At 57.4% G+C, this 22028-nt stretch overlaps 1 protein-coding gene across 11 annotated transcripts; it reads right to left on the bottom strand.

Annotated features, from left to right (window-relative positions):
- Positions 1-143: 143 nt before the first annotated feature.
- Positions 144-21786, bottom strand: Kdm6b (lysine demethylase 6B). Of its 11 annotated transcripts, none has more exons than XM_052194109.1 (24): positions 21676-21786; positions 15072-15220; positions 10241-10358; positions 9831-9974; positions 9600-9741; positions 9326-9424; positions 9012-9231; positions 8831-8923; positions 8587-8748; positions 8295-8498; positions 7867-8208; positions 5605-7781; positions 5375-5501; positions 5163-5268; positions 3701-3906; positions 3536-3603; positions 3383-3454; positions 3135-3283; positions 2874-2988; positions 2604-2791; positions 2294-2435; positions 1812-1938; positions 1554-1724; positions 144-1470 (listed from the first exon to the last, which is right to left on the bottom strand). In XM_052194109.1, exons 5-24 carry the CDS (start codon positions 9734-9736, stop codon positions 1447-1449), a joined length of 4929 nt encoding a protein of 1642 aa, XP_052050069.1. In that variant the 5' UTR covers positions 9737-9741; positions 9831-9974; positions 10241-10358; positions 15072-15220; positions 21676-21786; the 3' UTR covers positions 144-1446. The 11 variants fall into 11 exon arrangements, with proteins under 11 accessions (XP_052050069.1, XP_052050079.1, XP_052050070.1 ...); XM_052194119.1 differs by having other exon boundaries at positions 3536-3600; XM_052194110.1 differs by lacking the exon at positions 21676-21786 and adding an exon at positions 17539-17690.
- Between the last annotated feature and the right edge of the window lie 242 nt (positions 21787-22028).

Genomic DNA, 22028 nt, shown 5'->3' with positions numbered 1-22028 from the left:
GGCATCCTCATCCTAAGGAGCAGACTGTGGTTCTGGACATTCCACAGGCTCCTCCGGGAGGGGCTCGCCGGGCTGCCCCGCCCTCCCATCAGTAACTGGACCCTTCAACAGATCTGCTCCACAGCCAGCATCAAAACACAAGGGTCTTTTTTTTCCTGCTTTTATTTTTAATATTCTCACACAAAAATCACTGAAAATAGGGTAGGGATGGGAAGCCCCCTCTGCCCCTGGGGCAGAGAGACAGTGCAGTGCGAGGGGGCGGGACTGTAACCCCCCCACCCCTCCGCAGCCCCAGCGGGAGAAAATGAACTAAGAAAATGAAAATAAAGCCCCAGAGAAAATCACCCCAGGGTGTCCCTGCCCCAGAGAGGCCCTGCCCTGGGATGTTTCGCGCCTTAAAAAAGGGGGTGTGTGTGTAGGTGTCCAATGTTTTTAAAATGGCCGAGGCTGGGGAGGACAGGGTTTCTTTTCCTCATAGTTCTTTCTTTAAAACTTTTTTTATTTTATTTATTTATTTATTTATTTATTTTTTTACAAAATACCATTTCAGTTCCCACTTCTTCCCCTACAGTACAGGAGTCGCTCACCCTCAGGTGGGGTTGGGGTGGGGTCGGGAGTGGGGGTACTGGTCCAAGAAAGTGCAGGACAGAGGGGAGGGGAGCAGGTTTGAGCACCATGAGAGCCCGGCTGGAGCCGCGGGCAGGCGGGCGGGCGGGCGGGCGGAGACGGACGGGCCAAGCCCGGACATACACTGGGGCGCAGGAGGGCCCAGGACTGGGCCTCCCAAAGAGGCAGGAAGGATGGCTTGGGGATGTAGGAGGTCGGGTTTTCCCAAAAAAGAAAAAACAAAAAAACAAAAAATGAATAAATAGAGGTGAGTGGGACTGTTATAAATTAAAAACCAAAAACAAAAAGAACAAAAATACGAATCATAACCAAGTGAATAAACAAGAGACATATACAGGGATCACAGCTAGCATTGGAAGTAAAAAAAAGGAGCTCCTGGGGGAGGGGTAAAGCCCATAGAAAGAATCTCATTAAAAACCTCGGCTGCCGAACGTCTATGTACACAACGAGCCGCGAACGTCCGCGGGGCGGCGGGCGGCGGGCAGGCTTGAGGGAACCCGTATGTGACCCCCGCCGCCGCCGCTGCCGGAGCCTGGTCCTTGTGTCTGTTGCTAGAAAGGCCAAAGTCGGTGAGGGGAGGCGCTGGTGGGCGAGGGGCCGCCGGCCCCCTCCCCGTCTCCCATTTTTTTTCCTTTTTTTTTTCCTCGTATTTGTTAAAAAAACTTTTTTCTTAATAAATTAAGTGAGGGGAGCTGCCAATAGGGTGGAAGGGCTGGGCCCGACCCCCTTCCCGGCCAGAGGCGGGACCTAGGTCCAGCCCAGGCGTGTGCTGGTGGCCCCGCCGCGCCCAGCGTGGGCGGGCGAGCGGGGCGTCCGGCCTCATCGCGACGTGCTGGCGGGAGCCTGTGGGCAGAGAGTGGGCGGCTTCAGTGTGGGCGGGTGGGGACCGGCCGCCCCGCGCCCCCTCGGGAGCCCCGCGCTCTCACCAGTGTGAAGGCATCGTAGGCCTGCGCCAGCTCCTCGGTGCGGTATTGCTCTAGCACCACCACGCCCTGAAGGCCAGCGCTGCGGCGGCGCGCACAGCCCTCGCAGTGCACCAGGTACGTGTTTCGGCTGCCATTCTCGCTTGTAACGAACAGGATGTTGAACACCTCCACCTGGCCAGGAGAAAGCGGCTGTCACTGAGAAGGCACTACTTACTTCTGCTAGGGGTCGTCCAGGCTGGCGGGAGCCTGCACACTCACGTCGCATTCGTTGCAGTAGTAGGCAGGCTCGTCCTTGACCCGGCCTTGGTAAGCGATCTTCTTCCCGGCCCGCACCAGGCTCTCCCGCTGCACCTGACAGTGCTTCATTGACTGCAGGAGGCAGAACCTGAGCGAGACCCAAAGGTGGGTGTTGAGGAGACTCTAGAGGGGGTGCTGAGGCTGGAGGCTGGCGAGTGGGCAGGGGTGGCGCTCCCGAGACCCTAGCTACAATAGACTTCCCTGGGCAGCCCTCCCTTTTCATTTGCATTTCCTGTATTGAATACGTCACACTTGACATTTCAAGGTTTTATGTGTGTTTGGACCACAGGAAACCAGGGCTATGAGATGAGAATAGGACTTTTGTCAGGCTCCCCAGCACAGTAACACTTAAGGACATGCTGCAGACGGAGAATGGGGAGTCAGGAAGGACAAGGCTAGGGAACAAGCCAGTGAAGGTGGCTGGTAACCAGCAGGGCGCTCACTTGATCATCTTGAACAAGTCAGGGTCGCTGATCTTGACTGTCCGAGCTACATTCCAGGACACGTGGATCATGGGCACAATGGACTTGACGTTCTTCACCTCGTTCCACTCATATCGCTCCAGGGCCAGCTGGTACTGATAGGCTGTGGGCCAGAGGAAGCCATGCAGGGTTCTCCAGCAGTGCTTCCCCCACCCCCCCCACCCCCGCCTTCTTCCCTCAGATTCCTGACTCTCCAGACCCAACTCTCCCCATCAGGGTTCACTCCTCATACCCTTCACTGTACCGAGAGGACCCGACCCCAGCCTCTCACCGGTGAGGGGCCCCACGTTCCAGGCAATGTTGTTGCACCAGCCAGTAGCCTGCACCCAATGCACAGTCCCTGCATTAATCCACACAAGGTCTCCAGGGCGCTGCACGAAGCGGTAAACAGGAATATTGGACGCATAGAGGTCATCCAGAATTGGCCACCAGGAACCAGTCAAGTAGTCCACACCATGCCTGTGGAGTGGGCAGTCACAGGGTCAGGTGGGAAACCCAAGGACCCGATGTGATGGGGTGACTAGCAAGAGGTGGTGCGCACCGATCGCAGAAGGCGCTGATGGTCTCCCAATAGTGCTCGTGTACCGCGAACCACTCGCAATCCCCGGGGCCAATGTTGATATTGACAGAGCAGAAATTGTTATTCTCTTGGTGGCCTGCAGAGGGAGATAGAACGTCATGGATGGTCTGATGCAGGCGCGCATGGAGCCACAACCCCGCCCTTTGCCCTCATTGGCTAAGACCTAAGCACTGAGTGCACACGTCCAGCGCCGCGTGCGCGTGCGCAGGGTGAGAAGCACACCTGGCGTCCGGCTGCCAGGGACCTTCATGTACAGCTGCACGGTGTTCATGCCCAGGATGGTGTGGCCCACATGGCTAAGCATGTTGCCTGTGGATGTTACCCGCATGAAGGCAGGCAGCTTCAGCAGCTCCTGTAGCTGTGGCTTCCACCTGTGGATACAGGAATGCCGACCAAGTTAAGAGGGTGTCCCAGACCAGTACCTAGCAGGGTTTCATCCCAGCTGCACTGGCCTAGCTGGCCTCACTGACCTCTTGGCATCAGACAGGTCGATGTTAGTGCCAAACTTGATGATGTGATGGTTCTTGGGGTCCGGTGCACTGCTGTTGGGGCGAAAGCACAGCCAGGTTGACGGCGAACCAAGGGAGAAGAGCGAAGCAGGAAGGGACAAAATTATCCTTTACCTGGGAGAGGTTCCTGTCGTGCTGTCTGGCTCCTCGGATTCCTCATCCTCACTCTCCTTCTCCTCCTGCTTTGTCAGACAGGGACACGGGCCTGGGTCAATGACTTCGGGAAGCCACTGAAGTCAGAGCCCAGCACCCTTGTCCCCTCTTGTGCCTGACCCTCACCTGCAGTGACTCCTGGAAGGATGAGGCCTGGTACTGTGCATATTTAGCGATGGTGGTGTGCGAGCGGGAGCTCTCACAGGGCCAGATCTGCCTGGTACCCGTCAGGTCCCAGTTCTCGTCTGAGGGCTGCTGCACTTGGGTACGGACCTCCACTGTATGTTCACCGCTCGCTTCCACCAGAGTCTTGGTGGAGAAGAGGCCTAAGTCTGAAGGGGACGCCAAACCGGATGTCACTCAGGTCACAAGGCTCAACTCACCCCTTTCCCACCTGCCCAGGACTCTGATCTAGTGGACATAGATTGAGCAGAACTCAGCACCAAGGAATAGGCATGAATCATGGCCCTAGGAAGCTGACAAGGCTGGCTCCTGCCCAGCCCCTTTCTCCAACTATTTCAAGCCTCAGGTCTCTCTACTAGAGATCTCAGGCATGCAGATGCCCACATGGTAGGCAATCACTGAATGGCTCAAGCAAAATAGATAGTTGAGCTCGGAATGTCTCCCAAATTACTCCCTGGGAGGAGAGAATGTGTGGGCATAAAGGAAACAAGACGGACTTCTGTATTCCTCTGGGTTTATACTGCTTAAATTTTTACATTAAAAAAAAAAAAAAGCAGGGCGGTGGTAGCGCACGCCTTTAATCCCAGCACTCTGGGAGGCAGAGGTAGGCAGATTTCGGAGTTCGAGGCCAGCCTGGTCTACAGAGTGAGTTCCAGGACAGCCAGGGCTACACAGAAACACCCTGTCTCAAAAAACAAAACAAAACAAAAAAAACAAAACAAAAAAAAAAAAAAAAGAAAAAAGAAAAAAAAGGAAGCCGGGTGGTGGTGGCGCACGCCTGTAATCCTGTAATCCCAGCACTCTAGGAGGCAGAGGCAGGCGGATTTCTGACTTCAAGGCCAGCCTGGTCTACAGAGTGAGTTCCAGGACAGCCAGGGCTACACAGAGAAACCCTGTCTCGAAAAAACCAAATCCAAAATATAAAAAAAAGAAAACAATTAACCACGGATCAGAAGTAGTCTATAATTCATACTTTTAAATTTTCTATTTGTTTTGTTGTTCTTTTAGAAACAGGATTTCTCTGTATACCCCTAACTGACTCTATACACCAGGCTGGCCTCAAACTCACAAAGATCCGCCTGCCTCTGCCTCCCTGCTGGGATTAAAAGTGCGTGCCAGCCCCGCCCGGCCATTCTTTTCGTTCTTATTCACTAAAAAAGTCAGAAGAATGACTCTAAGGACTCCTGAGATCTATCTTCCCAAGTGTCCACTGCTGAGGACAGAAATGACCATGGATGAGAGAACCCCTCAAGGCTGACACAGCACCCAGCACTCCTCAGACATAGCCTGTGCGTGGCTGAGTGAGCTCCTTCACCGTGGCAATCTCTAAGCATGGAAGGGGTTCTCAAAGGGTCCCACAAACCACAATCCTTACAGCCTGGGCATACTTTTTCCCCAAACTCACTGAGCCGCAGTGAACCAGCCAGGCCCCTGATGACGGTGATGGGGTTGCGAGGGTCTGTACAGAACTGCAGCAGGACCGGCGAGAAGGCATCTCGTTTGCTCTCCAACTGAGACAACCAGGAGATAGTGGGGTCAGAGCCCTTTCCCAGACTCTAAGGACCCCAAGTCAGCCCTTCTGGGAAGGGTGGTGCTGAGGACAGACAGCGTACATACATAGATGCTGGGTGTGGGGGGGTTGAGTTTTTCCCGGGGCAGCTTCTCCTCCGTGTTGATCTTCGGCTTTACAGACTGGGCAGGGGAAAGGTAGGACTCTCGAAATTTCCCTTTCACCTTGGCATTCCTGTGTGAAGACCATAGAATAGGGTCAGGAACATGGGGTAATGAGCAGGAGCCTGTCCCCAGGCCAAGTGGGCAGCCTTGGGTAGGACAGCCTCCAAACTCACTTGCTGGCTCGCATGACATCAGCAGCGCAGTGACTGATGGTGAGGTCTGCCATGCGCAGCCGCCGCTCTTCCACCTCCGAGGCGATGAAGGTCTCCTTGTCCCCACTCTCTACCTTGATGAGCCTGATCTTCAGCTCCTTAGGCGGCCCCTCGCTAAGCGACCGAAGCTTCAGCATGTCAGCTCGGCTCACACCCGGGGGCCCTGGAGTGTCCTCTCGAGTCTTCTTCCCGGGGACAGGGGCCGATGGTGGTGTTGGCTGAGCAGAGGGTGCAGGAGCAGGCGTGGGTGCTGGAGCTGTGGGTGTCTTGACTTTGGAAGCCCCACCTACCTCAGGCCGAGCTTTCTCCCGGCCCTGGATCTCCTCACTCTGCAAGTCCAGGTTCCCCAGCACCCTTCGGCTTTTTTCTTTGGGAGCTTTGGCCTTGGCCTTGGCCCTCCCCTCACGGGGTCGACGACCCACACTGTCCCTACAGGTTCGTCTGTGCCGCCGATGCTCCTTCTGCCGACGCTTGCCACTACCTGGACCTGCCGCTGCCGCCGCCGCCGGCGCCACAGCCACCCCCCCACTCTCCTCTTTTGCCTGCGCAGGCGGCGGCTGTGGCTCAGTCCCACTGTCCACTGGGTCTGCTGTGTCCACTGGGTCTGCTGGGTTGATGGCACTCCGGCCCACCCGCTCTACAAGGGTCTCACAAGCCCGACTGATTTCTTCTAGCACCTCAGACTCAGATCGAGCAGGGGGCAGCGGCAGAGGTGGGGGCAACTGGGCAGAGGTCACGGGGCCTGGTGCTGGCTCTTCGCCTGCCCTGCGCTCCCGGGCCCAAGGCCCGCCTGAGGTAGAAAACTGAGATGACGAGGAAACAGAGGGCTTGGGGGAGCCCTGGGCGCTGGGGGCCACTGAAGTGGGTGGTGGGGCGGTAGCACCTGATGCAGGACTGGGGGAATACTGAGTGGCGGGCATGGACCCGGGCCTGGTCGAAACGGCTGCTCCAGTCCCCCGGTAACAGTACTTTTGTCCCTCAAGAACAGAGGCCAATGATTTGAGCAGGCTGGCTGGGCTGGCTGGTGGAGGTGGTGGGGGCTGCGGCTGGGGGGGTGGAGGAAACTTGGCTAGAGGCGGTGGTGGCGGCAGGGCTGGTGGTGGCTTCTTCTCCTCTTCTTGGGTGGTGGTTGTGGTGGTAGTGGTGGTGGTGGTGGTGGCGGCAGCAGTGGTGGTGGCTGGGGCTGTGTCACTGGGAAATGGAGGCTGTAGAGATGCAAAGGGCTCTTTGAGTGGGGGTGGGGGAACCACGCCTGCCTCCTGCTGCTGCTGCTCCTCCTCCTTCCGAATGGATTCATCCAGCATCTTCATGATGTTAGCTAGCCCATCAGGTAGGATCTTGAATTCAGCTGGCTCTTCAAACTGGTCCTCCAGGGGAGTAGGTGGGAAATCAAAGAGCCTCGGGCCTCGGGCGGGTAGCTCTCCAACCCCAGGTGGCACAGGCTGGGGGCCTTTACTCAGAGAGCCTGGGGGTGGCCCCTGCCCCACTTCAGGGGTCTTTGGGAAGGAGACCCTGGGCCGGGGGCTCTCCGAGCGCCTGAAGCTTCCTGAGGTATTTTGGTGGCAGGAGGAGGGAGGGGCTGGAGGCAGGGCAAGAGTCAGTGGTGGGAGAGGTGGGTCCTGGGAGCTCAGTGTGGGGCTGGAGGGCCTGGGCAGGGGGTCTATACTTCTGGCCAGGTAGGGGGGTGGTGGGAAGGGCGCCGGCCCAGTAGGACTACTGCTGTGGCTGCTGCTGCTGCTGCTGCTGGTGGTGGTTGGGGGAGCGGGAGGGGTATGCGAATCCTGAGTGCCCACAGAAAAGCGGGGGTTCGGAGGCCCCAAGAAGCCATCGCGGTGGGGAACGGGTGGGGGAGGACGGGAAGGTCCCTCAGCACCAAAGAAGAGCTCCCCTAAGATCTCTCCATCCTCTCGGGCTGCACGGCAGGCTGAGCCCTTCATCCAAGCAGGGGGGGGTGGAGGGCGCAAGAGGCGAGGACATGGGGGTGGGGGGGATGATGGGGTCCCAGGTGGTAGGGATAAGTGGGGAGCGGCAGCAGGGGCCGTTAAAAATGGTTTCCGACTGCTGTGTGCGGAGGGACCCAGGCGGGCCTGGTGAGGGGGGATCTCCAGCGCAGGGTTTTGGTAATGGTCAGCGCCAGGCTGCAAGTGAAGAATGCAGGTCAGTGGTACTCTTCTGGTGCCCCCGGAAAAGTTCACCCACCTTCAGCCCAACGTCATAACATACAATGCCTGGGCTCGGCTCCACACCCCGAAGACCAGTGTTGTTGTTGCTGCTGCTGCTGCTGCTGCTGCTGGGGAGGCCAGGGGGCCGGGAAGGGGCGTAAGGCACGCAGGCGGTAGATGCTGCTGGTGAAACGCTGGAGTCCATCCGCGACCTCTGAACTCTGCTCTCTCTAAGGTCACTTCCGGGGGGACGGGTGGCAGGCAGGCAGCCATGGCTCTCTGCTCCTGGGGGTCGGGGACCTGGACCAAGGGGTGTGGCCGGGACCAGCCGATGGCCGGGCGGATGAGCAGTGTAGGCAGGAGCTGGGTATGGATAGGAATGAGGCAGCGAGTGCCGCTGCTCCTACAGGAGATGGATGAATGAGGTCACAAAGTGAGGACTGGTAGTTACAAGAGGTAAAAGGTAGCAGGTATTAAAGGGGGGCTCACCTGGCGCTCTGGGGGTGCTGAACCCTTGCGCTCGGGCCCCCAAGCATCTCCATGCAGGGTATTCCACAGCCCTGGCTTAGTCAGCTGAAATGGGGGGTTAATAGCCAGGCCAGGCAGCGGTGGCGGTGGCGGCGGAGGTGGGGGTGGCGGCGGAGGTGGAGGGGGCGGGGGTGGAGGGAGTGGCAGACCTGGGGGAAGGCCAGCCTAGAAGAGAAAAAAGTGTGAAAGTCCTACTCCTTGCCCCAGGCCCCAGGCATCGCTCTGCCTGCTGGCCCATGTACAACCAACCCACCTGTTCAGAGCTGCAGCCTCTCCTGCGCTTGCCTCCAGGGCTGAGACCCTCCTCTCCTGAGGGGCCTGAGAGTGCTGCAGGAGGCATAGGCTGGACCACTGGGGGTTCAGCAGATCTCTTCACTGGAGGGCCCCCTCGCTTAGCCCCATAGTTCCGTTTGTGCTGAGAAGAGAGACGGAGCGGTGTGAGCGTTGGCCTGCAGCGCACGACCCCCTTCCCTCAGTCACTTTACCCTCAGGCTCACCTCAAGGTGCAGCAAATTCCAGACTTGCTCCAGCGGGGGTAGGACCTTGGCTCTGTGCTGACAGGAACCAGCATGAAAGTTCCAGAGCTGGGCCTGGGAGGGTCAAAGGGCAGATGAAGATGAATTGGGAACATTGTGCTAGAAGGCACAACCCAGCCACCTGTGTCCCACCTCATCCCACCTGCTGCAATCGGCCAATTCGGGGCCCCAGCTCAGCGAAGCTTCCTCCATAGCGAAGGGCCCTGTGGTAGCAGCATATGGCCTCCTCGCTGTCATGCTCTGACTCATACAACTGTCCAAGCTGTTCCCATAACCCTGGCTGGGCTGGCTCCCGGAGCAATGCCTGCACGCAGCCATGCAGGGATTCGAGCTTCCCATGGAGGGGTCTTGGGGCGGGTGTCCTACAGAGAAGGAATTGGGGATGATCAGGCTTGAGGAAACATTTTAAGGCCCCAGTTTTCCTCCAATCCTAGAACTTTTGAATCCCCCACTTACCCAGGAGCATAGTAAGGTTTGTTAGGGTGCCCGGAACTACCGCCATGAGAAGGGGGTAGAGGAGCAGAGAGCGGGGGCTGCCCAATGCTGGCCGAGCATCTGTAAGGGGAAAGACCTGTTACGTCCTGCCAGTACTCTTCCCCCTGGATAGAGGGGGAGCAGATGAGGCTGCATCCGGACCCACATCACAACAGAAACTCCCAGAATGTGACCCAGTGGACAGAGAAGACTGGAAGAGAAATGCCTGGAGGTAAGGCCAGCGATCCCCTCTCACCTGCCTCCAGGCAGCCATGAGCTTCGGGGAGGAGGATGGGGTGGGCAGGAGCTCCAGGCCCCGGCGCAGCTCAGGCCCCCAAGGGCAAAGGCTTCCCGTGCAGAGCGGGCCCCTGGAGGGTCCACTGCCCGATGCATCCAGCCTAAATCAGAGACAAGGGATCATGCTCTAACAGGGAAGCAAAACATTCAGCCATGTTTACTTCCAAACCAGTTCCAATCTTTCCCTTACCAGGTCAGCAGTGGCCCCAGGAGCCCTGGAGATGGGGCACAGCCCCCTGCCCCAGCTCTCTGGCACGATGGTCCAGCTCCAACTGCCCTTAACAAGAGTGCCCACTGTTTCCAGGTGACAGACTCTGGCCTTCTACAACCAGTTCTACAGAGAGAAATAAAAGAGTGCACTTTAGTTGCCAACACAGTGAGGGCCCGAAGGCTGGTCTGAACTGTCAGGGCAGAAAATTGAGGGCAAGGAGCCAGGGCAGACATCAGCATAAGGAGCCCCTAGAAGGACCCAAGTAGAGTAACAGGAATATGGGACAAATAGCGGGGAGTCAGCGATGGGAACAACCCAGCCACTGCACTGTCTGACAGGCTTCCTATCCTGAGCCACTAGGGCGACCTACCGCGCGCGCGCCTGCTTACCCAGCCTCCGTGGGAGCGTCCTCTCACAGCTTCAAGAGCTTCAGAAATTTAGCCAATCACAAGACTTCTCTATCCCCAGAAAGCCAATCATCACCCTTGTCTCCGCCTCAGTAACAGCCTAGCAGGAACCAATAGGAGTAAGGTTAGCCGGGCTCTGAGCAGCCTCCAGAGGAGGGGCGGCAAGGCCGGTCAGACAAGCTCCTCGCCCTAGGGTGACCCCGATGTGACCCCAAGGTTCCCACCTAGGGTCCACATCTCTGATCAGAAACTGGTAGCCCGCAGGGCAGTAACAGCAAGCTAAGACTGAAAGTGCGGAAATCATCCACTAGCCGACCTGAGGGCAAGCCTCACACATCCACCGAACTGGCAATTGTCCCCGGCAGACTGTTCCAAGTCGTCCTCTGCCTATCCACCCCAAGGACGGACAGCAGACCAAGGCGAAAGGCAGACAAAGACATCACTACCCCTCTTCACTTCACGTCACCCAGCTATTGCCTCGATCACCCCAGTAGAAATGCTTAGGTCTCGCAATCAGCAAACCCAGCACCCAGGCCCTCCCGCGCCTCTATCAGAATGCTCCACCTCCAGCCCCTGGTCCTGTCCTAAATCATGGTCAAGTCCCCAGTCTCATACCAAGTTCCTCCAGCTCCTCCACTTTCCCTGGCTCTGAGTCTTCGATATCAGTCGACCCCCTCAGCCAGTCCCCCCAGCCCTCCAACTTCTGGGAAGCTGCGCGCCGTGGAGTGGCCCCTCTCGCGTGGCTCCTGTATCCTCTATGCCCTTTCCCTGCCGGGGCCACGCGGTTCCCCACGGCCCACGTGGCCCCCACCCCCCCAAGGGAGGGGGGATTTCGGGGGTTGCCCGTGACGTGGCTTCTTGCGCAGCGGAAGCGGTGTGTGTAAGGGGGGGTCCTTCGGTAGGGAGGGGAGGGCGGGGCCCAACAGGCAGTGACATCACCCCTGTCCCACTCTCACCGCCTACTCCCTTAAAGAACCCAGAACCCGTTTCACTTCCTTCTTCTCGCCACCCCCCCCCCCCCTTACTCCTTCCCGTCGAAGCTGAACCCACAACGGGCATAGTACTCCCCTTTCCTAAAGCACATTCCCTTTAATCCTAGCTTTGCCGTCTCAAATCTTAGGGCCCAGACGCTGCCTCCCTGCGCATACCCCAGGTCCCGGCAGGTAGGGAGCCTACTCCGCTCCCGGGATCGGTCCATTGAGAGTCTAGAGTACAAAGAGCAGCGAGAGGCTGGAGTCGAGTACAAAGCCGCGGGGGCGGGGCCAGCGCTCCAGCTGGAGAAAGCGCCGGGCGGGCAGGAAGCCGGGGGAGAGCGCGCGGCGAGGGGTTGGGGGCGGCTGGAAAGTTCGCCTTGGCCGAGAAGTCTGCACCGGGAGGAAATTTCCACCCAGCCCACAATGGCAGAAGGGTTTCTGGCGAAAACTGTCTTCCTTCCCGCTGGGGGCAAGGTCATCTGTGCGGGAAAGTGCTTGGACCCTACAGATCCCGCGGGCTGCTCCGATCCGGCCCCGTAGGACCGCGCGTTCCGCGGACTACTCAGTTCAAGCGGAGCTCGGGTCAGACCTCTCTAGAGGCTGCAGTCTGTCAGTTACCAATCCCTGGGACGTTACAGTGCTAAACTGTGATCAAGTGCAACCCAAACTGGCTACCCCAATCAAGCCCTGCGGGGTAGAGAAACCAGACGTGGATAAACGGCAGCTCGGGGTACCAGATGTCAGAGAAGCAGATCCCGGCTAAGGAAGTGGTGCCCAGAACTCTGCTAGTTACCAGGAAATGCAGCTTCCCCTTCTGCGATGATGACACTTCCCCTCTACCACTTCCCCTTTCCCACGGGGAACTGACTCAGCTTTCCCTAAACTGGCGAGTTCTGTCCCCCAGCCGCCTTGATCTTCAACCTTTATCCACAACCTCCCACGACGACGACAGCATGGACTACAGAGCGCTCCAGAACAAAATTTCCTGTGTCCTAAGCACAATCACGCCAACTACCACGAATCTGTGTCCCCACCAGGGACACAGGCGCCTGACTTCCCATCCGCCCCACGAACAAAGCCTTTCTCAGGGTCTGAATCAGGCTTGGGGTGGGGGAGAGTGAGTCACTCCGAAAACCATCCCCCGTTCCCACTGACTCAGCCCCCGCCTCCCGCGACTCACACAGACACACAGTCAGAGACAGACACAACTCCTCAGCCCACATACTGCTCACCACCGGTCCCGCGGAATTTCCCCTCCGTCTCCCTCAAGACGGCCCCACCCCGCGCTGGGCAGCCCCGCCGCCGCACTCACACCTGTTCCTCAGTCGCCGCCGCCGTCGGCTGGCTCGCCGTCCACTCTCACCTCCACTCTCGCTTTGAGGCAGGAATGGCCCTCCCCGACTCCCAGTGCTCATACTAACCAAGGGGAGGGGACAACCAGGGACAAGCACAAAGACAGACACCCACAGCCTTCTCGAAGACAGACGGAAGGTAGACGCGCACGTCCAGGGCCAGGCTGGATGGCCGACACACTCCTGAGGCTGACAATCCAGCCTTTCCAACCCGACCTACAGCCCCAGAAAGTCGGCCGCCCAGAAAGGGTTAATTCCACTTGAGTCGAAACCACGCCCTCTCCATCCGGGCACTCCCGGTAAAGCCAAGCTCCGCCTCCCGCATCCGGGATCTGGACTCTAGGACTTTAACCGAAGCCCCCCCTGTTCAGTCCCAGGAGAGAGCTACTCCATCAATCACACCCACTTAACTCTCTCTGGGCTTGGGTCAGAAGAGCCCCTCCGCAGCTCACGAAACGCGGGGTATAAGAGGGACGCTTGGCCCGAGGCCTGCGACCCGCAGGCAGACCTTGGACGACCAAAGACACCAGACCCCGCAGGCCGATTTTTCCTGAACATGCATTTTGCCAGCACGCACCGGCTCGAAGGTGGGGCGGATTCAGAACCGACCCCCGCGGGTCCCATTCTTTCGCAGTCTTCTTTCGGCATGGCGGAAGCTACTAAGTTGCCGGCTCGCTTCTCACCTGGGAGAGCCGGTGGGAGAGGGAGGGCCGCGGGCTGAGACTCCGCTGTGACTCAGCCACCCGGGCAGGCCGCCCGCCCGGGATTCCCTTCCCTAGCCTTCCCCCGCCGCCGGCCCCTCCCCGCCCCCATCGAGAAGTGACAGTGCCGGCCCCAGCGCGCTGGCCCGCTATGTGTCACTGCGGGTGTTTGTGTCTGCCTCTGACTGGGCGCTGTGTTCATCAGTCAGTCTAACAGGGTCGACTGTGTGTGGGTCTTGGTGTCTGTTTGCACCTGCATATCTGCTCATCTCCCTCTGTGCCTCTGTCTGGCGCGTTCCTGTCATTATCCCTGTCTACATGACTCTGCTAGGCTGTCTCTTGTCTGTGTGTCTGGTTGGCTCCTGTCTCGGTCTTTTGTCTGGGTCTGCCTCTGCATCACTGAGGTGATCACGTGTGTCTGTGCACATGCCTTTCAGTGTTTGCTTTCACGGTCTCAAAGCCGGGGAAACATTGGAGGCAGGCTTGAGGGGTTCTCTCAACTCCCTGAATCCTGACTGACTGGGGCAGTGGTCCTGCTCAGTCGGTTATTTGAGGCTCTGTCTGCCTTCAGTCAGGGTTAGCCCCATTCCTCCACATCCTCACTTGAACCCTCACAGCTTCCTGCAGTTACCATGATGCAGAGTGCTATCATTTACCAAATGGTAGGCACTGTGTTAAAAAACAAACCTTTTGCATATACCTCTTAACTCTTCCCCAAAACCTGGCAGAGGGAGGTACTTGATTGCCCTAATTTGGGAATGAGGAAACAGGCTGGGGAAGGCTTGGTAATTTAACCAAGATCATTCTCAAATGAGCCGACAAGCTGGGCTTCTTTCCACAGCTACATTTTCTACACTGCTTCTGACCTGTTCTCCCTCAGTTTTATCCTTGCATGCTACCTCCTAGACCAGCCTTCCTCTCTGTTACTATCCCAAGTGTCTCACATCCTCCAGACTAGGTGTGGGCAGGAGGCTTTGCAGATCTCGGAAGCCGTAGGTTTCTTGGCAGTGAAGTACTACATTCCCTTACAGCATTCATTCAACACAAATCTACAAAGGCACCTCAACGTGCGAACTGTCATACTAAACGGGACAGATAGGAAAAAATAGGCCTACTCAAGAAACTCAATGAGCAATGGGGAAAAGCAATAAAGACTTAGAGAGCTGAGGCTTCCAGCTTAGGGAAAATTCCTTTCTGCTAGGGAGATGAAGCAGGGCCTCAGGAGGAGAGCTGGCAGAAGGTCTGAGGAAAAGCGGGAGTTATGAGTTAGGTACACGAAGCAAATCTACACGGAGAGAATGAGCCAAAGAGCACTCAGAGGTGAGGTGCGAAGTCAGCCTTGACAAGCTGGGACAGCTGCACGCCAGACACTGGTGTGTGACATCTCACATGGATCCCTAAACACCTTCTATAGGCATGGGGGGAGGAAGTCTTCCCCTTCACAAGAAATTCCTCTGGGCTATCTCACAACTACATTCAGCCTGCAAGCCCTAGCTTTCTTCAGTCTGCAGATGAGTTCCTAGTAGACTGGGGGTGGGGGTGAAAAGGTTTTCAGGTGGTAGAGAGGCTAGTGAAGTGCAGGGACAAACCATTCATGGGAGATAGAGGGGCGCTTCAGAAACGTGGAGGGCTGAACCATTCATGCTCCGCACGTTGGGGGGAGGCTCGGAGTTGGACTGGACCATTCTGATGAGTGGGCATGAACCTGATCATAGCAAAAATGTTCAAACGTGCGGTGAAGAGTTGTGCATGGGGGACGGAGGTGGCACTCAGCAGCCAAGCTTACCAGATGGAGTTGGAAGTGGACTGTCTCATGGAACAAGCACTCCAGCAATGGGGTACAGCAGAAGTCAAGTCGTGGGGTGGGTCCTATGGGGTACAGCAGAAGTCATGGGGTAGGTCCTGCTATGAGGCTGACATGGTGCCTGGGGGAACCTAAAAGAAAATTTCAGTTAGAGGTGGGATCTCCCTTCGTCCCTTGCCCCCCTCATTGAGAAATCAGGCTCTAGAGGTCAGATGAGATGGGAGACTCAGTTTCCATGGTAACCTGGAAAAAAGCCATCTTCCAACCTTCCCTTTAAGAAGCAGCCTGGTTCAGGTGTAAGGAAGCATGCAGTGGCACCGCAGTACCCACCATGTCCTCTCCTGACTGGACTGATATTCCGGTTCAGGCCCAGCTACAGGGGACACCTACTGTCAAGCAGCCTTAGTTCTGCCCCCAGGGCATGTGGCCCCTAGGCCTTCAGTTCTGCTACTTCCAACCCTAACAAGACACCAGACAGTCACCACCTTTTGGACTCTGACCCTTCCAGTTCCCTTAGGCTGGTGTAGGCAGGTTCTGGCAAGCGGCACAGGTGGTCAGACAAGATGAACGGGCCCAACCGGGAGGCGCCTTCTTCCTCTGCAAGAACTGTGACTGGGCCTGAGCTAGGAAGTAGCCTCTGTAGCAGGTTCCCTCCATGTCACCTCCAAGGCCATATCCTGTTTCCCCATCACCTCCTTCCTCTATGTGGCCCAAGGAGGTGACAGGGGCCCACTCCCTTCCCTCCTAATCCTTAGATACAAAGAGCTAGGCTTATTAATACAAGGCCAAGACCAAGACTCAGGTGTCCACAGCAGGGGTCAGACCTCAGTCAACCCTCACCTCAGACTCACTCCTCAGGGACCAGTGTTTCCCCCAGGACCCAGACACATGGGTTCTCTACCTGGCCTCTCCATTTCCTGGCCTTCCAGCCCCCTTCTTTTCCCCCTGCCCCAGAGACTTAGGCCTCTGGCCTCCATGATGCAATGCACTGCAAGCTTCTGTCGCTGCTGATGACACTGCCCCCAGGGAAGGGTTATTTCTGACCTAAGCAAGGCCCTTAAGGGGCAGTGGTCAGCTGCGAGCTGTGACAACTGGATTGGCTAGGACCTTCTGGAGTAAAGATGCTAGAGGCTGGAACCCTTTCGGACAGGGAGGCAAATTCAGGACTAAGGTGCTTACCCAGCGGGTGACAGAATTTGTAGATATGGGATAGGATAGCCTATAAGGGAAAAGGGCCCCCCAGGCCAGACCAAGGGGGTCAGAAGGGTGTGTGATAGGTGTCTGGACACCAGAGTGGGGGAGGGTCAGCAGCCATTTAAAGGGCCAACCTCAGAACTTTAATCCCTTACCAGCCTTGGCCCCAAGCAGGAGGCTGTAATTCATCTGTCCAACAGCTGGGGTGGGGGTGGGGGGGCATGTGCATGAGGGGGAGGGGCTGGGGCCTTCTTGTGCAAAGAACCAAACAACAAAAGAGGAAGCTGAAGGGCTGGCTCTAAAGTGCCCAGGTCACTCTGCTGGCCTGCAGATCTGCCAGTGCCCCCCACCTGGTCCTGGCCCACAGATTCCGTAGTTCAGACTCACAGATAGTTCGTCATGGAGTCAAAGGGCTCAACCATGGGGTTCTGGAGGAAGCGCAAACTGAGCACCCTCAGGGCAGGCTGTCAAGCCTTTCTTGCACCTTTCCAGCCACATAAGTGTACTGGAGACCTGAGGCCCAGTCCCAGACAGCCTCAAGTGCCCTGCTCACCAGCCAAGCCTCTCTAGACACAGCCTGCCAGCTCCCCCTCCTGCCAGCACAGGGTGGCAGTGGCCACACCGAGGCTGTCCCTTTAAATCATTACCACCCCTGACGGTGTGGACAAACCAAGGGCCCTGCCCCCCAGGCAGGCAGCTTGCCACCACCCCACCCCCCCAGTCCCCAGATATGTAAGGGCCATTTAAAGGGACATCAGAGAGGCAGCCTGGTCTCTAACAAATCCCCACCCCCTCCACACACACACTCACTGCCCCTGTCTCCAGCAACACATAGCCCCCCTGCCTCTCCATAGGGCCCCCAAATTCCGGTTTTCTTTCACCCCTAGAGACTGCTACGAGGAGAATGGGGCAAGGGAGACTCGGGGAGCAATTAAAGGATAAGGACTCCCTCCTCCCTCAGAGCCCCATGAGACTGGTCGGAAGAAGCCAGCCTGAGAAACATCGAGACAGAACCCCAAAAGGTGCCTCGGGCAGAACAGGGGAGCACACACTGTGGGGTGGGGGGAAGGGAGTCAGGCTGCAGGAGACGGAGGGTGGCGGAGCCAGCAGGCGACGAGCCCAACTCGCAGAAATGGAACAAGGAGGGCTGGGGAGGAAAGGCAAGGCCCGGGAAATCGGGGAGACGGAAAGGGGTCGTCCGGGAGGGTGTGGAAGAAAAATCAGACAGGGGGAGGGAGAGCCAGGCCAGGGTTACCTGCTGGGTGTCTGTCCCCCGGCGGTGCCCCCAGAGTCCGGGTAGGGAGGGGGAAGCAGCAGGGGGGGGAGTGGGGGCTGGGGGGCGGGGGAGACGGTCCCTCCTCTGCCTCCTGGGCCTGCCCCGGCGTTTGCAGCCTCTGCCTCCCTCCCTCCTCCCCGTCCCTGAGTCCCGGAGTCAAACAAAGAACTGTAGCAGGCTCTCCCCAACCCCCTCCCTCCCTCCTCCTCCTCCTCGTCCTCCTCCTCCTCCTCCACCTCCTCCTCCTCCCCTCCCTCCCCACCAGCAGGCTCCCTCCTCCTCCCTTCCGGTCTCTTCCTTTAACTACCCGCTCCCCCAGCCTCCCCCCCCCCCAGTCTCTCTCCACCCACCCACCCACCCTCCCCAACCTTTTACACACCCCTTTAGCCTAACCATGTCCCCGCTAGGGAAACTGTGGAGTCCCTTTGCAAAATGAAAGGCTCCAGAGAGCAACATGGGAGGGAACCAGAGTGTCGCTTCAAAATCACAAGCCACGACGTATATTATTTTAACAGCCAAAGGAATATAATCTTAGCTATTTTTTTTTTTGAGGGGAAAAATAAGCCTAAAGAAAGCAATACAAATCTTGACTAAAGCCCACATCAAATAAGGTAAAGTAGCCGATGCTAATCCCTGACACCCCACACACACACACTCCAGGTAGCAAAATCCTCCACTCTACCCAATCCCTAACGAGGGCTCCTTTAGAAACAGGTCCACCCACTATAAGAATTAACAACATTTAATAATACGTATTTCATGACACTCATTCGGTATTAATTTCATACCGACCACTGTGCTAAATGCTTTGCATAAATTATTTCACTACCCCTCCTCCCATCAGCTAGAAGGTAAGTACTGATATTTAAATGTCCCAGGTTAAGGATAGGTTCCGAGAGAGGTTGACTTTTGAGTCCCATTTAGGGGCAGAGCTGGGATTACAGAACCCAGATTTGAGCCGACCATCCAAATTCTAAGGAACATGAAAGGAGACTGTAACACCATCACCAACTCCAAGCTTTAACCGAGGGCAGCCATAACTATCATTGGCCTTCTCTCTCCAGTGTGGGCAGTACCAGAGGCTGATCCACACCCACACAGATAAAGACCTTGACTTCTCCGCCTGACTCTGTTTCCTTAGTTGTTGAGAAGTGAAGGGAATGACAGGGATGAGCGGTGTGCATACCACAGACGCTCTTCTCTTGGGGGCAGCTGTCTCCAGCTACACCCACTTCAGCTCGAGACGGGAAGGGGCAACATGACACTGGGCCATGCAGCAGGTGGGAAAGTAAAAAGACTTCCAGGACACTCTTCCAGGGGCGCGCGGGAGGGAGTACGGGGGTGGGGGTGGTAGGAGGGGCTGCAGAGGAAGTTTTTCATGGCAATCTAGGAAGAAGAAGAAGAAGAAAAAAAAAAAAGACCCAGAATTCTCTCAAGCCAGCAAAGGGGCAAAGTCTTTCAGGCCACACCACACCCGCGCCCCTCCCCCTCACTAAACTCCAGGCCAGGGTTTCCCACCTGCAGGATGCTAATGCCAAGGGAAAGGAAAGGAGAAAGAGATGGCACGGGACTGGAACGGGACTCTGGGCAGAGGTGGGAGGGAATGGAAAGGGGAGGAGATCGCATTGCCTGGCAACCGTCCCGGGGCACGTGCACTGGTGACATCATCCCAGGCCACCTCGAACACAGACCTTTGACTCCTACCAGGGTGAAGAAGCTGCTGGCTGGCTAAGTTTCCTGAGAAAATAGCTTTAGGAATTCTGGAAACCCAAAAAGGAGACGAAGGAGGGAACCCAGGCGTCCTGCCTTTATCTCTATTAACCCCAGCAGAACTAATCCTAGGGAATCCGGTCATTCGCCTGCCTCCTCTCAGCCTCCAGCCTTGACCTCCCAACCCACATTTCGACTGTCCCGACACGCCCCTCCCCTCGGAAATACTGTGCCTTCTTTATTCTGGCTTGATCCCTGGCTAGGGCGGGAGACTAAGGACCGGGCACCCATCAAGTCCCTCGGGACTCCGTCTGCTATCTGCAGGATCCCTTGTGCCCCAGCTGGCCGCCAGCCGGGATCTGTCTGGGTCCCCAACTCTCCCGCCCCTCCCGCGCTGTTCCAAGGCGGAGTCTGTGGAGTTGAAATCAGGACACGCGGAGAGGAAGAGTTATATAACCCTCTGGAGAAGCGGAGAAGGACGAGAGGAGATGGGGACAGACAGCCCAAAAGGAGCCAAGGGAGGTGTAAAGAACGCCAGAGCATGCTAGAAGGAAATGTTAAGGAAGGGAAGGGGAAGGTTTGGTTGCCTATCAAAAAAGCAGGAAATTACAAGAAAAAAAATGGCATAACGACCCCTCTGGCCAAGAAAGTCACCTGGACCATAAGGGGGCTTTTCAGTGTCCTGCGGTGTCACTAACTGCAGCTAGGCCTGGGTGGGTTAGGCCACGGGAAGGGGCGCTTGTAACCCACTCCCTTTCTTTTGTGGAAACAACCTAAGCTAGCGCTCGGGAAAGCCGCGACTGAGCCTAGGGGGCCGGAAACCACAGCTCCGCCCAGCCCACCTGGGAGCTTGGGGCGCCAGCTGGGGGTGGCAGTGGGGAACACAGGTAGCGGGCTTTCCCTTGAGAGGCTGACATTAACAGTCGACACCCGGCTAAAGAGCGCAAACCCACCCAGACGTCTGGGCCCGCAGGGGTTGAGAAACCTGGACTAGTTTGCAAACACAGCCTGTCGACCTGGGGGGGTGGGGAGGGGAGACGGCTCGCCGCGCAGGCGCAAGAGACTGTCTGGGCTCGTGCGATGGAAGGGGTAGTACAGGGAGTGAAGCGTGTGGGAGTGCACGTGCGGATCCGGGGTAGCCTCCGCCTCCCCCCTTCCACCTCCTCCCTCTCCGTCTTTCAGTCGCTCTATAATGACAGCTCCCCATTGGTCACTAGGGCCCTGACGTGGTCGACGTCCGCTGAAGCGGATTGGACTGGAGAGAGTGAGTTTGGGAATCTGGCGGTGGACGTTCGTTAGCCTGTTACTCTGGCAACTGAGCAAACAACCTGGCAAGCGACGGAGAGTCGACCCGCGGGACGGACGGATGCTGAACGACCACTGGGTCCGCTCCTATCGCACCTCGATCGCTTACTTCTTTTCTCTCGGAGTTCTCATCTCCAGGAACTAGGTGTTCTGCCCACGGCCTTCCCCACACTCCAGCGCGCAAGACACCCAGGTCACAGCCAGCCCGAAACAGAAGCTGAAGTTTAGTGAGCAACTCGAGCCACAGGCCACTTCCCCACGGTTTATTCTAGGCGGAAAAAGCATGGTCTCTAGCCCTGCCCCTAGCTTCTGCTCTTCGCCCATATGCTTACAAAGTCCTGGGCCGGGGGCGGGGGCCAGACAGACGACAGGGAATCAACTAAAGGTGACCGACCCTCCGCGCACCTTTCTCAAGGTTCGTGTCACCGCAGTATCCCCCACAACCCCATGGCCCTCAGCTCTGGTGGGCGTCTCATCTTCGCCATCTCGTGGCTACGTGGGAGAGGTTCAGTATGGAGGAAGGGCCTGAGCCCAGTGACGCCTAGGGAACTAAAGACGGAACCGTGAAAAGGGCACCCGGGACTGGGGGAACGAACCAGGCGACACCGAGAGCAGAAGGTGTGGCGGAGCGGGGTGAGACGGAAAAGCTCCTAGAGGGATGGTCAAAGTAGAGAATACATACACATCTCCCCCGAGGAGAGAGCTGCCTTCAAGTGGCCCCATAACTGGGGGTTCGCTTTGCCTGATCGCAAGTGATCTCAGTGCCAGCGCCTAGCCCGAGCCCTAGCCGCAAACGGTCCTACAGTCTTGTTCCTCAGGACCGCAGAGCCCCGCCCTAGTGTCAATTCCCCATCCCAAGCGGGACTGGGATTACTTTTAGGCCCTCTTGACCTTTAGAGCCCAGACCACAGTTTCTCCACTACCTTTGCCTTGTTCCCTTTTGAGGGACTTGGGTGTTCTGCGCCCCCGTTTTGCCATTGCTCTTCCCAAGACCCAAATGCCCATCCCTTGCCCTGCCTCTCCAGAGTCTGACGTCCCGCCCCTCCCCCTTGCAAGGAGATGGTCTCCCTCTTTCCAAAAGTCCCTGCGATTCCCCATTACCTGGTTGTAGGGGTCCCAGATATTCATGGTCCTCAAGGCCTTTCGGGGGTCGAGCGGCCCCCCCTCTCCCAGACAGGGGTTGGGGGGGCCGCTCCACCCCGTGGCGCAGTTTGATTTTCCAACACAAACACCCGCCCCCGCCCCCTTCTACAACCCCGCCCCTGACTCGTGGTCCCGCCCCTCGGCGCTGAAGTCCCTCTCTCCGGCTCCGCCCTGCCCTCGGTCCTGCTCCCCTCAGCTGTAGTGTCAGATAGAATTTCGAGTAAGGATTGCAAGTCTTAGTTAGGGTGTAGTGTATAGAGCCCACGCTGGACCCTTACCTGACAAGTCTCTATTCTATTTGCATCCCGCGC

Source organism: Apodemus sylvaticus, chromosome 10 (genome assembly GCF_947179515.1).
Source record: "Apodemus sylvaticus chromosome 10, mApoSyl1.1, whole genome shotgun sequence".
In the NCBI taxonomy this organism is placed as follows: Eukaryota; Metazoa; Chordata; class Mammalia; order Rodentia; family Muridae; genus Apodemus; species Apodemus sylvaticus.
The sequence above is the reverse complement of the archived record's forward strand: the minus strand, read 5'-3'. Positions and strand labels throughout refer to the sequence as shown.

Coding starts and splice junctions, on each gene's coding strand:
- Kdm6b (XM_052194109.1), bottom strand. CDS start 9,736: ATGCATCGGGCAGTGGACCCTCCAGGGGCCCGCTCTGCACGGGAAGCC. Junction 9,232..9,325: donor AAACCTTACTATGCTCCTGG/GTAAGTGGGGGA, acceptor CCTTCTCTGTAG/GACACCCGCCCCAAGACCCC. Junction 7,782..7,866: donor TGGAGCCGAGCCCAGGCATT/GTATGTTATGAC, acceptor CTTCACTTGCAG/CCTGGCGCTGACCATTACCA.